Here is a 14,901-nt window from a genome sequence, read left to right as displayed (position 1 = left end):
ATAGGTGACGGCAGGAAATGTGATGTTACCTGAGACGTCACATCTGACACTAAAATATTATGCGGCAAGCGTTTTCTAGCTTTCATTCTCCGCACGATAGCTGCTTCAATTTGATGTTTACGATCCTCATATACCTTAGTTCTTGTCTCCTTGCGTTTAAATTTCCAATTTTCCTTAGCGGGCACGGTTTGAATTTTAACTTGGCAGAATTTCAAAACAAAAGAATCATTGATCAGAAACTCATACGCATCTTCTATATCGTTAGTCTTTGTTTTAGAATTGCGCACTAGTAAACACTGATGCAGTTTCCCCATTAATAGCGATTGCAAAGCTCAGTGCAGTTCACGTTCTGATATATTCGTCCGGCACTATAGATAGTATATTGCAATTTGGCGTTGGGGTCTGCATAGGCCAGTGATCAGCTGTAAGTATTTTAATTGTTAATTCAACTTCGAATAATGATAACTTATAATTGTTAATATAAGTCTTAAATTCCTGATTAATGATGTCGGATGAAAACATATCGTTCAGCATGCCCTCAAATTTCAAGGTAAATTAATATCCTCATTCAGTGGTCAACCGAGAAACCAAGCCTTTTTCACTGTCGCCCAAAACTGATCTATTGAGCAGAAAACGCTTAACTAAATGTGCCTTGCAGTGTGCCACAAATTCGCCCTTTTTCCCGTAAAAACCGAAATGGAACCATTGTTTTGTTTAATATATTTTCAATTTCTTGTTCGGTCACACCTTTGCCGACTATTCTCAACTTATCATCAATAAATAAGGATAAACGCTCGGCGAGCTTATTATTCAAGTTAAAAAAATGCTCAAAATCAAAAGAAATGGCATTTGCGATGAGCCTTTCATTGTTGATGAAGGAACTGATCAATATGATCTTGAACATCGAACAAATTTTCAACAAAATCTACTGGATTCTCTTTGTTAGTTTCTTTTTCCTTAACAAGCATTTCGTCCTTGTCTCGTAAAGAAACTGATATCGTGTCAGCTATGATTTTTAGACCCTCTTCCTTGAGTCGAGTATACATTTTTTATGTTGTAATATTAAAAAGTTTGATTTACTAATATTTTATTTTAGTGACCAGATCTTTTGTGGTGTTTTACCCTGACTGCTCGGTTTCAGAACGCCAAGTCAATCTGTTTCATAAAATGCCAATCGAGATCGGCACGTTGCAGTCCCTATCTATAATTTTAGGCGGATGGAACGCCTTTTGTGGGTCTAGCAAATTAAACGCTTCTGAATTGCATTTTGACAATTGACTTTATTCAATTCTTACCTGGCTATTATACACAAATTATTACATAAATTATCGCATTGCATTTTGTAATGCAATACTCAGTCAGTTGAAGTGTGACATAATTTTCAATTTTCTTTCAGCAAAAGAATTATGCTGAATTTGCATAATTCTGTCACACTTCAAAGTGGATGCATATAACGATATGCGATCACACTGCAATATGTAGGCCAAATCTCCAAATTTAGAGTTTTTTATCATATACACCACGCTGGGATTTCCCATTGCCCTAATTGTACTGCTGTGTTTTGTATCATCTCGTCTTTCACAACTCTAACAACACGCGGCTCGGTATCCTTATTGAAACACAAAGCTACTCGTCCTGATTCTTCTTGACAGCATTCATGGACTTATTTTAGGTAAAAGGGTTTCTGCAACTATAGAACGAAGCAATTTGCGTCAGAAAAGGCTTCTCAAAATCATCTTCGTATACTGAACGCGAATTAATACTCAAAGCCATCAACATTTGGCAACCATTTTTAATAGCCAAACGATTATTATCTTCGTCGCTGCGAACTTCTGCAATCCTAACTAACAAAGTGTCACGCAACCTCTTTCGTATGATAGAATAATGAACAATCTCCTCTCTGAGCAGAATTTAACCTAAATTGTACTCACTTTCTATATCTGCATGCTTTACATATACAAGATCCATGTACAATAAAATGCCATGTATCGCAGCCATTGAAGTTTGATGATTGATCCAAGCTTGATTGACTTTCAGTAAGATATACTAGTGCAAACATTTTAAAATGTCTCCATGAACCTTCTCTACCAAATGCTCTTTAACCACATCATGTACCCTCAAGTACAAGCTATGACCGTGGTTGTGAAAGATCACTTCATAAGCACAACGATGCTATATTTCGAAAGAGAAGCGCGACACCTTTCGCTTCTTGACGGCAATGTTTTTTCACTAATCCTTCTCACTTAATTGCTCACCGTGTGTGGTACTGCAGAGAATTCTTTTGCTTTTCGGAAAACAACTTATTATTCAGAAATTATTTTCGATATTATTCTGTCATCCCCACAATTGTTTTTATTGTTTCAATTATATTTTCCCATGTTTCAACACTGTTTTATAGGTATAAAATGAGTATAAATTTGACATCACCCTACCTATCCGTCCAGACTGTTAGCTAAAGAAAATCCAATAAATAAGTTGTCAAGGCAAACCAAAGTCAACCATGGTTGACGCAATTGCGGTGCGCAAGTCGATAAATCAATATAAACAATAACATAAGAGCAATAAAAGTATTCTATATTCAGCGGAATTGTACTGGAAAGCGTTTCTAAAAGAAGATCGGTGTATTTTAAAAAAAAAACTTCAACCGTTATCTATATAGACATAGTATTTTATTTATTTGTTATAAGTAAAACAAGGCCTTTTCGCACTAAAGCTTTATCCGAGATTACCTCCAAAGATTGTTGCTTTCCTCTTACGATTTACTCGTACTATTAATTGTAGGTAAATTAAAAATGAAGAAAAAGGTTTAAGAAGCTTTACTTTAATTTTGACTCTATGACTATGACCGAACTAAACTGTGGTCAGTGTCTTATATAATAAATAATTATGCTAGCTTAAGCAAAATAATAGTTTTAAACTAGGTTATTATTAAAGTTACATTTAATGTGGGCTTTAGCTAAAGTAGGTTATCTTAACTAGGTTATAGCAACATTTACATTATGTGGAAATATATGAAAGTGTAAACTAGCCATAAATGATTATTAAACGAGTAGACTACAATAAATCGATGATGCTGCAATAGTTTTAGTTAAGCTAAGAGAGGTTCTTGTTCTTATTATATTCAACGATTTTGATGGCGAACTACGAAATCGGCTTAAGTTATTTCTGCGCTTGCAATGCAGGATACTTGGAGGAGCCTTCTGAAGACATTTCCTTTAATAAGATTCTCTCAAATGTATAAGAAAAATATATTTCAATTTTTTGAAAAGGCGCCACGAACTTTTACCTTCACTTTTTTTTTAACAATTTTTCCTTTTGTATTTCTGAAAAAAAATAGTACGATTTAATTGCCCTTCATCTCGAGACTTTTAAACTTTTTCGAAAGCGAAATTATATATATGAATTATTAAAACGATTAGCTAAAAAAGTACAAAGAAAAAAATTAAAACAAGGCTGCTTTAATTGATACGCACAACAAGTATTCTGACGGCGAAAAGAGAACATAAGCGACTTAGTAACTGCACCATTGCTTCGAATCGAAATTAAAAAGAAAAATCAGATAAAATGATCTCAAATTTCGGTGTCTTTTCTACACTCCGCGTTCTCGACAAAATCGCTTGAATTGTGCAAAAGACTGATGAGAAAACAATTGTTTTGTCTTTCTCCATTCTCGTTGTCCTAACTTCTGCACGCATAATCTCGGCTTGTACATTAGTTGCGGTCAATAGTGCCCGATTTCTTACACAATGCAAACATAAGTGAAATGATAGAAACGATTTTGCAAAGAAAGTGAGGGAATCGATTAGGTAGCTAGCAACGTTTCTAAAGAATGATTCGATCTTCTCCGTGAAGAAATTTTATTTAATCAATGACGAGATATTTTTCAAACAATATTTCAATTATGTAAAGACAACAAGACAAGGTTGGCCAACGCTGCTAAATATTTAGAAAACTGGTTCTCATGTTATTATACTTCGTTCGTGATATCATAATGAATGCGTCTACGAACAACGGATGAGTGTGAAAAATTGAATTGATTACTGAGGTAGATAGGTAGATCTGTTTTGTCTTTATTTACTACAATCAGTCTCTGCCAGCCATTAACTGCAAACACTTCGAATTTTTATCGCGGATCTTTATTTCACATTATATTTATATTGAATGTTCATTTTTCGACATAAGAAAGAGATTTAATCAAATATGTTGAAAGTAACTACCATTGTATTGCTGTGGGCGGTTTATGTCAACTATTGCCAAATCGGAGGTATTTTACAATTCGGGAGTAAAACGAAGTTTTAAGAAGGGTGATATTTAATCTAACGAAAAAGACAAAGCAATAGATTAACTTTAAGCTAATCCTTATCTCATAATACAATTTAGCGTTTCAGAAACCGATGCTTAAAATGACGGAAAAAGTTCATATTGATCTGAAAGTAAAAGAAGCCATTTGAAAAATTTTACTCTTTGCAGATGCTTATAAAACTGAAGTCGCAATAACACCAGCCCCGGTTGAGGAATCGGCCACTAAAAAATCGGGTTTTTTTGGTGGCATTAAAAAATTTTTTCGTGGAAGTGATTCCACCACACCAATAGCACCTGATATTGAAAGTACAACAATTAAGAATGCTTTAGGTTCACCTCAAAAGCCCCCCCTCTCACATACCGTGCCAGCTAGAGGTTATGAGCCGGTGTCCGGCGCTGAAAAACCTCCACCGTTGACAATACCGAAAGCACCTTTAATGCCTCTGGGTCCTCGGCCAAATACGCCGCCCTCGTCTCCAGTAGCAGGAGCATCGCAGCAGCCACCACAGTGGCCTCAGCCTCAATCCCAACCAGATAAAAGTCCTCAATTGCCCTTAGCAAATGATCAACGAACATTAATTGGTCCAAATATTCCCACAAAACAAGACCAACCAAAAATATCAGGTGGGGTAATTGGACCTTATCAGTCACCCAGATCTCAACCCTCTGGCATAGATTTGAGTTATGGGGGTAGTCGATCTCAACAACCGGCTCCGGCAGTTACCAACGCAGGGGGTCGAGAACCTTTTGCTAGTTTCCCTGCACCTACTACAACAACCAGTACAACCAAACCTAAAACGGTTGATCCACAATTTGATTTGCGAATGGGAACTGGCACTGAATCTACAACGAAGAAAACTCCCATTAAGGAAGATTTCCCGGCTTTACCTTTACCAAAGTCGCCCACCCCCACGACTCGTTCACCCATAATATCTTCAGCGTCCTCAGCCTGGAATCAACCTTTACCTGCAGTTACCGCAGATGTACTCAATCAGGTTACCACTCCAAAGCCTTTAAACCCTAATTTGCCGGTAACTGGTGGCTCAAATAATAGAATATCTTTCGTTCCACATACGGGCACTACTACTACTATACGTCCCGGTGCGCGTGAAAATTCCGCTATAAATAATTTAGCCACCGACGATGAAATCAGAACTTTAACTGAAACGTTATATAGCAAAGAAGTTAACAGTCAAATAAATTTAATACAAGTTAATGTTCAGGGAAAAACTCGATCCATTGATAGTACCGATGAAGCTCCACAACCGTAAGCTTAGTAAGACTTACTCAAAAAACGAATCTAAATTTAAAACAAAGTGTTTTCTAGGTTATTGGAAATCGATGCCAAAGCTTTTGATGCGCCCACAATTGCCGCAATGCGTACACTGTTTAATAACTATGAAATGGATACCATGGTCAACGAACACGTCACTCCCAATGAACGCAAAGAGGAAAATGACTTTGTGGACGCTGTTATGTCTACGAATGTTATGCGTCAGGCCATGTTGTTTTTGCAAAATAAAGGTCTAGTTAGCCCCGATCCAAAGACCCACCGCGATTTGGTTAAGGAGCTATGGTTTACTCAATATTCGCGAGGTAATGGTAAAATTGGAAGCTCAGGCTTTGAACACGTCTTCGTAAACGAAGTGAAGAACGGCACAATCATCGGCCTACATAACTGGGTATATTTCTACGACGAGGAAAAAGGCGGCCGTTTAGATTATAAAGGGTATTTAAATCAATTGGATTTGGGAGCGGTAAGTAAACATTCGTTAGATTATCACTTTCCATCAAAAAAACGCATTCTCATGAATTTCGTGCAGAAAGCGAAGGTTATGAAAGTTCGTTTTACGCACAATGGGCTGAATAAGCCGGTCAATACTTTATTCATTGGTACTTCACCTGAACTAGAATTGGCTTTGTATACTTTATGCTTCCAACTAAGACCAGATCGTACTTGTCCGGTATCCTTGGGCGGCAGCAATTTCGGTATTGTTACCTACTCATGGCGTTATCGTGGCAAAAATCTGATTGGCAGCGCCTATCCCGAGATATGAGGTTTATCTAAAAATGAATTGAAATTAATATCAGAATTTTAAAGAGACCTAATAAATTTGCTCAATTACTTTCGGTTTTTTTTTACAAACAAATATATTAATAAGGGAAATAGTAGTCTTTTGCGTTTGAACCGTAATTTCAACTGTGGATAATAGCAGAGAATATTTTGAAAGCTATACCCCTTAAAAAGGTTTTTTTTATCAATTTTACAAATAAAGCTTATTCCAGTTATTTATTGTTTTTCCAAAGTATGATAGAATATTTGAAATCATTTCAAAAGAGAAGCTAGACGCCAAGTTTATTTAAGCTATTGATACCCTCAAGGGGGTGCAGGTCAAGGAAAGCAATTACAATTCGTTATATAGAGTCGAATTGTTTTCATAGTCTTTCAATGGTCTTCAACTTCGTCTAATTGCGAGGTGCAGTGGATGGCCCCCATTTAAAACATTGCATTTGCTGTGTGTTCCGGAAAGGAAGCAACGCATTGGTTGCTCGCAAAAATTTATGTAAAACGTTTGGAACATGCAATTGTGAGTGTTCATCCAAAGATGATTTCTCAAATTTCAGTTTCAACGAAAATCGCACGATCTGGAGGATCCAAACATTTTCCGAGCGATGTTGGAGAATAGAGAAAATGACACAATGCTGCGTTATACCATTTTTCGTATTAAAAAGGAAGATGCATTATCACGTTATTTGATAAGAAAACATGAGCAAATCGATGTAAATATAAACCAAAACATAAGGTTTGAGAAGTCAAAATAACGAAACACAACATAAAGGCAAGTCAAGTGTTTGGTTGATTATACTATGGAACAGATTGTAAAGAAATTGAATATAAAGGAAAGAGCATAAAGATGAAGTTCACTGTTGCAGCTGCACAAAGCAAAAGAGTTGCCTAAAGAATTTGATTTGAAAACAAATTGCATTAATTTGTTGCTCTTCACATCTCATAACATAATATCGAGTATAAAACAAAATTTCCCCTCGGATATCATAACCAAAACTTAAATTAGACCAAAATAAACATTAAATTATAGATAAATGGCTTTTCATTTAAAACAAACTGTTTTTATTCCTTCTTCGATGTTGTTTTTATTTTTGTTGATTCTGTTTGTATACATGCAAAGCTATCTATCTGATTTATCAATTGTCATAAAGTTTTGTAAAAAGTTGGAAATGTTGAAGTCCCCACATTTTTCTTTTTAGAAATTTTCCCATCATATATCATAAATATGTTATTTCCCGAAAGCTCGTTGAAGTGTTTTTAGGTTTATTCGAGAATCTTTATTATGAAGAGTTTTTATATATGAAAACAACTAAAATAGAATAAAAAACTTTCGTCAAAAAATATGAAATTAAAAAATGTTGGATAAAATGTGTTGAAAAATACTTCAAAGTGTATATTTTTAAAAAACATTTCGAAATACTTGGATTCACTTAACTTTTATGACCAATTTATTTTAAACGATATGGCATCGCTTTATGCACTTTAAATTCGCCAGAGTTTGAACGCTAATGTTTATGGCAAGTGACGAAACACTAACAACATTGAAAATGTCGCCGTTTTGAGAATACAATTTTACCTTACTATGTGTTTCTTATCGAAGTATATTTCCTTTGTTTTTGCTTTAGTTTTGCTTGAATTTGCATTGAATACGGATGATGGTAGTTTAAGTAGGAGATAATGAAGTGTTTTTATTGAAAACAATTTTTTAATTATCTACATAAATTTTAAAAATATTTTTAAAATGGAGTAACAAGAAGAAAAGAAATGCTTTGTTGACTAACTATTAGTTATTTAACGAAAAGAGAAAAAATGTAGTGAGATATTTTTAGCAAATGCTTTAAAAAATTACGGCAAAGCTAACGTTTTAACAACAAAGTGAGTAATGGATAATAGTAAGCAAGCATGGTTTTTATTACTTTTTCTAAAATGTTTTTGAATAAGAAAAAGTGTAAAGCGTGTGTGTATTGCATATAACTCTATGTATAAACGCGAGTGTATTGTAATATTTTCATTCACACACTTAAATTCTTCCGTTGTTGGCGAGAGAGGGGAAGATGGGCAGCCGTAAAGTGTCTTCACTTTTAACTTCAATTAAACTCGGGAATAAGAAAAAAAAAAAGAAAAATTCGAAATATGAAAAAAGAATCGGAAACATTTCTTTTCACTCCCGTGTAAAAAGTTGGACAAAACCCAGGAGAAGAAGAGTTCTTTATGTTATTCTCTTGCGTTGGAGTTGAATGGAATTTAGAAATGCGTGAACAAAACCCCATTCCCTTTCCTCTATTTATTAAAAGCAAACACATTACAACTTTTGTGCTTAGATGGCGGAGGATCTACCTTTAACATAAGAAAGAGTTGCCATATATAGTCGAAGAGTTTTTTATTTTGTTTTTCACTTAATCAGGTTTTATTATTCTGCGACTTTTCATCGGGTATAATGTGTTTTGTGTGTGTACGTACAAGGTTTAAAAATAAAAGGCGAGATGTTTGTACCGTTGTATCATAACTTTAAATTGAACATTGTGAGTAAATAAAACTTGTTTGTTGGGCAAAGGCAAACTAAATACTTGAATACATGCATAAATGCATACGAGATAAAAAGTGAATTTTTAAGTTTAATTTACATAGAGAAACAATAAACAAATGCTTATCAGTTTTGAGGAATGCAGGAAGTCCGGAAATCGAAAATGTTTTGCCTGCGACGAAAAATTTATAATTAAAATAAAAATGATGTCGGTTAACCAACCAACAACAACTGTTCATCCGCTTTCATTCATTCCTTGTTTGCTTTCTGTAATATGCTATGGTGAGCGAACGAGCGAGAGAGATAGAGAGAGAGGGTTCTTTCTAATTGCATTTTTTAGTTTTATTTATTTATGGTTCTTTATTAATTTATAATTATTGGCCTCACTTTTTGTTTGTAAGTGGATATACATATATATTGAATTGTTTGCTAAGAGTTTTTTTTCTTTCTTTCGATGTCCTTGCAGTTTGAAATTTAAGGTAACCCTATCGGAGTGAAGCACACAAACGAAAAATGAAAACAGGATTACGAACCACCGACACATTTCTTATGGCTTTGATTTGAAGCCAATTCGCCGTAATAGCTTAGTAAGTAAGCGATAAATATCCTTACTTTCAATTGACAGCCTCAAATACATAGGGCATACACACCACAATGGTAAAATGACACAAAGACATGAAGGAGTATGGTGAGTTTAACTTGCTTCCTCACCACTAACATACTTCGCGATAGCTTCAATGCTGCTCCTATCGTTCAATTCAACTGCAATGTAAATAATATGTGAAATGTTGTGGAACAAAACGTACATATACGCGATAGAATGAACATCGTGCACACGGTATATGAAAAATCACAGTCAGAAAATAACTGAGAGAGGAAACAAAAGAAAAATTTATACAAGAGATATAAAAAGATTTAAAATTAGAAAAACAAAAAAAAAAAAAAAAACGAAAAACCGGGCAAAGAAGAGAGATATGATTGTAAAAAAATAGAAAAGCAAAAAAGTTTCGCTAACTTCACTGTTGCCAGCAATCGCAAGTGAATAGGAAATGATACGAATAATAATGTGTCCTTAGTTTCAGTCAATCCGTATGAAAATATGGCATGTGATTAATAGCTGTAAAATGAACTGAATTTAAAGAGTATGAGTGGCCGAATCAGTGTGTAAATTTGTGTAAGTCATTTATAAGTAAGAATTTTTTGGGTGTGAAAACGAAAGTGAAAATCTAGCACACACAGCAACGAGCCTCAACGAGGACGAAAGTTCGGCGAGCGAGGCAAGCATGTACGGTAATTATATGTAAAGACCAGCTTTACTGGGTTCGCCTTGTTGTTGCTGTGCACGCGACCCCTTTCAAACTCCGTGCACTGCATCTCATATAAATCTGCCCAACAAAAATGTAAAGGTTGTACACATGTGTTATATAAAAATCAAAAAGGAAAAGGAAAAAAATGTATGTAAAAAAAATAAAAATGTTGCAGGTAAAGGATACGCAGAAAATTAAATTTTTAAAAAATTTTATAAAACTACAAACACATATCCTGCATTGCCTAGCAATTTTCCAATAGAATTTAAAACACCAGAGTACACTGAAGTTAAAGAAGAAAAACGTTTTATTTATTTATACAATTTTTTTTTTTATATATATATATATATATATGTATATATATATATATGCTCAAAGAAAAGTCTCTGGCCATGCATGTATGTATCAATATGACCATTTTTATATGCGTGTTTATGTGTGTTTTTTGCAGATGAAATGGTGTGCGTGCTTGTGACGTCAAAAAGTAGTAATCGCAACTATTGTTCTTGCGAGTGTATTTTCGCACACACACGCATATATGTATTTTTATTTACAAATGCACGCAGATAACTTCTTTGCAAAAAAGTTCGCTTCTGCTCCCGTTTATACCCCGTAGGATTTTTCGAGAAATCAAATAAGATCCATAAGCAAATCGAAAAATATTTAAAGAAAAGACAAAAAAACTAAACACTTAAGAGAAAAAAAATCGAACGAATTACTTGAGAGCAAAGCATACCGAGCGTGTGTGTAGGCCTTTAATTTTTTTTTTTTTTTTTTTTTTTTGTGCAAAATTCCAATTGCGACAACTTAACGCACACATCAAACAGCAGTTAAAACTACCTCCACTATCTGGCTTTAGATTATCAAAAATTTTTTTAGCAAACAACTGCATTTAGTATCATTAAAAAAAACGAAAAGAAAAGAAGAACAACAACACCAACAACATCAAGAAACACTATTCTATACGTATGTAACCACCGCCACCGTCGCCGCTACCACCATCACAATTATAACGTTAACGACAACAACAACAGCAGCACCAATATAAGCAGCATCCACAACGCTAACACAACACAGCACTATTATGGAGCAACCCAGTATACTTGTTCGAATTCTACACTCGATACCGCATGTGAATTACACATTTTGTCGGGTTAACGACACTTTTAATCCAGATAGTGATGTTTATTTAGAGGTAAGTTTTCTTTTGCTTTCTTTTTTTTTATTATGTTTTCTAATTCGCTTTCATTCCCTCTCAATTTTTTTTTTATTCTTGTTCTTGTGTGTTTCGCGGCTTTCTTCTTTTTGTTTCTTCCTTTTTTTGGAAAATATACAATTTTCGTGGAAACCTTAATTGGAAATTTTGTACTTTATTGTTGTTTTAGTTTTTGCCTTTCTTCGCCTGAGCAGCGTCGGTGAATACATTTGGCTAATTTAACTTGAAGCGCAACGACGATACTAAGCTCGAAACGGAAGCCTTAGTCTTTTCAAGAATTTTTAAAGAAAATGCTAAAAGTCTGTCATGGGCTTGAAAACTTGGAAATAGATCACTTGAACATTGCCTTTACTCATTTGGCAGGTCTAAATGAAAATTTCCACTCGAAGTGCAAATAAGAATCATATTTATATGAATATACACACAGCAAGGCAAGCGAGTAAGAGTAATATTTGCAACATGGAAATTATCTCCTCCGTAGACCAACCTCTTGAAACTGCCTATAATAGGGGGCTATTTCGTTCGTTGAAAGCTAATAGAACGAATATTTACTCTTAAGTTCAATGTATTAGTGACTTCGATAAAGATCAGAACCTAAAATCATTAATCCATGAGTTATAACAAACTATCGATTCGTAAAACTTATCGGTTATAATTCCTTGTTAAAGTGATTCTAAGAGACTCGCAAATAAAACGGCAACTATTTGCATGTCTATTATAAGTAATGGGCATTCAACTTTCGTCCAAAGCTCAGGGATTGAAATTGAATTTTTACTTATGTCTTTTGTTTAAAAACATTTATTTAATTATTTGAAAGAACAATTTTGCTTCTAATACTAAGGCCGAAATTCTATGACACGGTCATCTATGTAACGTTGATCAATTAATAAAAAATGAAAAAGAATTGCTTTTGTTTTTTTTGCAAACTTTTTAGAGATAGGGCCAATATTGCGGGCACAACATAAACTAGGTGTTCTGTGAAAAAATGATAATTTATATGAGAACATATAGAAGACGGAAAAGGGAAAACCGAACGGAGCAGGGATGAAAGAGTTAATGCGCATTTAAATTACTCTATGTAGCACTAGCCATCATTAAGACAAAAGCTTTGTTGACAAATCATTTGTTTACAAACACGTTTTTGCGTAATGGTGTGTGTGCGTGTGTGTGTTTTTCTCTGCGCGTAGAAGGTAGAAAATTTTCAAAAGATACTGCTGGTTCCTTAGTAGCCGTATGCACAATTTTCATGTACGTGGGACCTCAGTGGAATACACTATTGGCTTCCACCCCCTCTGTTCTCCACCCGCTGCCTTTCAAGCCGCCGTAGTTCTTTGAGCACTCCGCTTACAAAGTCGCCTACGATGCTTCAGACTTCTTTGCTGGCAATTAACCCCTCCAATCATTTGGCTCCATTTGAAGTCTGCCATTCTTGAACCCTCTGAAGCGAAAGATGCTATGCTCTCTTCATTCGTTTCCGGATATGCCGGGCAATATGGCGAGTTGTCGTGCCTGCACCTGAACAGATAGTTTCGGAAACACCCCGGCCAGTCAGGAACTGGGTGAAATACTAATTTATCTCCTGTGTGTGTGTGTGTGTGTGTGTGTGTGCGTGCGTTTGCGTTTGTAAAAGCTTTATAATATAATCGTCGTCATATTCCAAGTTATTCTGACATGTACTAAGCGGCATAAAAAATTATATCCTAAACGAAACAATGTTTGCATTGTTAAACGTTATCCTTGGGCATTACACATGCACGTAAATTGTTATTTGCTATACTAAAGTTTCTATTATAACATTTTTTAACCTTGTTATGCACCAAAAAAAAATCTTGTCACGCCTTAATAAACAAACAAAAAATTTTGCCAGATTATTTAACTCAACACTGATGACGTAAAAGATATTGCACGTTATGTATAAATATGTATACGCATGTGTGTGTGTTGTATACGTATTTGTGCATTTATTTATAGCGATCATAATCGTCAACAATCGTTTTGTGATTCGATGCAAAGCATAATTTATTGCAAGTTTTACGGCGTCTAATGCCAAAAAAAAAAACAAAAAAACTGCAAAATAGAAAAAGAAGAAAATAAAAATACTAACGTCAGAGACATCCTTGCCATTGTCCTACTTTTAACATTTAAATGCACGTCATTGCTTTAAAAAAAGGGTAATTTACCCTATTTTGCCCTCCGATATGACATGTCAAACACTAGCCTGTTTTGTACACACATACATACACACACACACACACACACGGATGCATACACTTATATACACGTACACATTTCACAAATTGCTAGGCCAGGCTGTTTTGATATGAAAAAGGATATTTAAATGCATAGACAAAATCCTCTATAGTTGTACATGTACAGGGAACGAAACCGAAATGAACGCAAATGAAAACATCACCAACAACATCGTATAGAGGAGCCCGTAGCATGCATACAACACATTAAATGAATACATGTACGTACTAAAAAGCAATAAGATGGGTCAGTGGTAATAATTTCTCATATATAGAGAAATTTTCACCAATTCCTACAAAAAGAAAAAGTGTTCATTTAAATAATATATAATTGAATGCAAGGAAGTCGGTTAAAATGGCAGTATTCGGCGATTCTTTCTCACGTTGTCTATGTATATAAATGATAATAATATAATGTATTAGCGGCATTTAACTGCGTTGCCTAGAAAAAGATGAAATGATGCTTACGCTTGCTCTCTGATATCCCAGCCGTCATTCTTACAATGATTATCTGTATTACACAACACACTCAGTTGGCAGCTCTGACCTAGTTGCCTGACCTCAATGTATCAATAATTTATACGTTTTCATAAATCTACATATAATCGTGTACGGATTTGTGAATTGCAAAAATCCCTGCAAAATTTGTAAAAATTGTTTTTAAACACTTCTTCTTCATGCATGCATGCAGGCGACGTTTTGTACTATTTCAATAAATTGAAAAGAAAGGAAAATGAATTTTTCGAATATTAATAAAAAAGTAAAAAAAATCAATTAAATTAGATAATTAAATAATGATTTAAAAAGCTAATAAACTAATTATATTCTTGAATTTAATTCAATTAGAGCATTCAATTAAAGTCGTGCAATCCCAGCGTCTTACGTAGAAAAACTAATAACACACATGCACAAGCATGCAGGCACATGCATACACACGGACTGAAAGAGAGAGAGGGAGAGAGAGAGATAGATGAACTAACAATTCTTGCGTGTATTTTATATTAAATTGTTGTAGTTTAGTTAATATTTCCATTTTTGTTTTCATATGATTCCAAAACCATATGCCACATATGGTACATATAGGTATATTTTATATATTGTGTAGTTTTATGGAAGTGTGCGCCCTGTATGACAATAAGTTCTTACTTGAATTGATTTTTTTGCCTCTGCCTTATCCACACACACGCACTCTCTCTCTCTCTCTCTCTCTCTCTCTCTCTCTCTCTCTCTCTCTC

General features: G+C 34.6%; 2 protein-coding genes and 1 pseudogene across 4 annotated transcripts in view; 2 read left to right on the top strand and 1 right to left on the bottom strand.

Moving 5' to 3' along the window:
- Positions 1-342: 342 nt before the first annotated feature.
- On the bottom strand, positions 343-4,169 carry LOC119634458 (annotated as a pseudogene).
- Positions 4,052-7,140, top strand: LOC119644578 (poly(U)-specific endoribonuclease homolog). 2 transcript variants are annotated; one of them, XM_038044174.1, is made up of 4 exons: positions 4,052-4,264; positions 4,471-5,569; positions 5,630-6,059; positions 6,928-7,140. In XM_038044174.1, the coding sequence occupies exons 1-4, from the start codon at positions 4,201-4,203 to the stop codon at positions 7,123-7,125; spliced, it is 1,791 nt and encodes a 596-aa protein (XP_037900102.1). In that variant the 5' UTR covers positions 4,052-4,200; the 3' UTR covers positions 7,126-7,140. The 2 variants fall into 2 exon arrangements, with proteins under 2 accessions (XP_037900102.1, XP_037900101.1); XM_038044173.1 differs by lacking the exon at positions 6,928-7,140 and adding an exon at positions 6,126-6,401.
- Positions 7,141-7,996: 856 nt separating this feature from the next.
- Positions 7,997-14,901, top strand: part of LOC119644579 (protein tweety-2-like) — a 61,650-nt gene continuing 54,745 nt past the window's right edge. For both annotated transcript variants that reach the window (XM_038044175.1, XM_038044176.1), the window contains exons 1-3: positions 7,997-8,245; positions 9,361-10,376; positions 10,653-11,396. In XM_038044175.1, coding sequence (XP_037900103.1) covers positions 11,286-11,396 — 111 coding nt within the window. In that variant the 5' untranslated portion in view covers positions 7,997-8,245; positions 9,361-10,376; positions 10,653-11,285. The remainder of the gene's footprint in view (positions 8,246-9,360; positions 10,377-10,652; positions 11,397-14,901) is intronic.

Source organism: Glossina fuscipes, unplaced genomic scaffold (assembly GCF_014805625.2).
Source record: "Glossina fuscipes isolate IAEA_lab_2018 unplaced genomic scaffold, Yale_Gfus_2 0, whole genome shotgun sequence".
NCBI lineage: Eukaryota > Metazoa > Arthropoda > Insecta > Diptera > Glossinidae > Glossina > Glossina fuscipes.
This window is presented reverse-complemented; position numbering and strand designations above follow the sequence as displayed.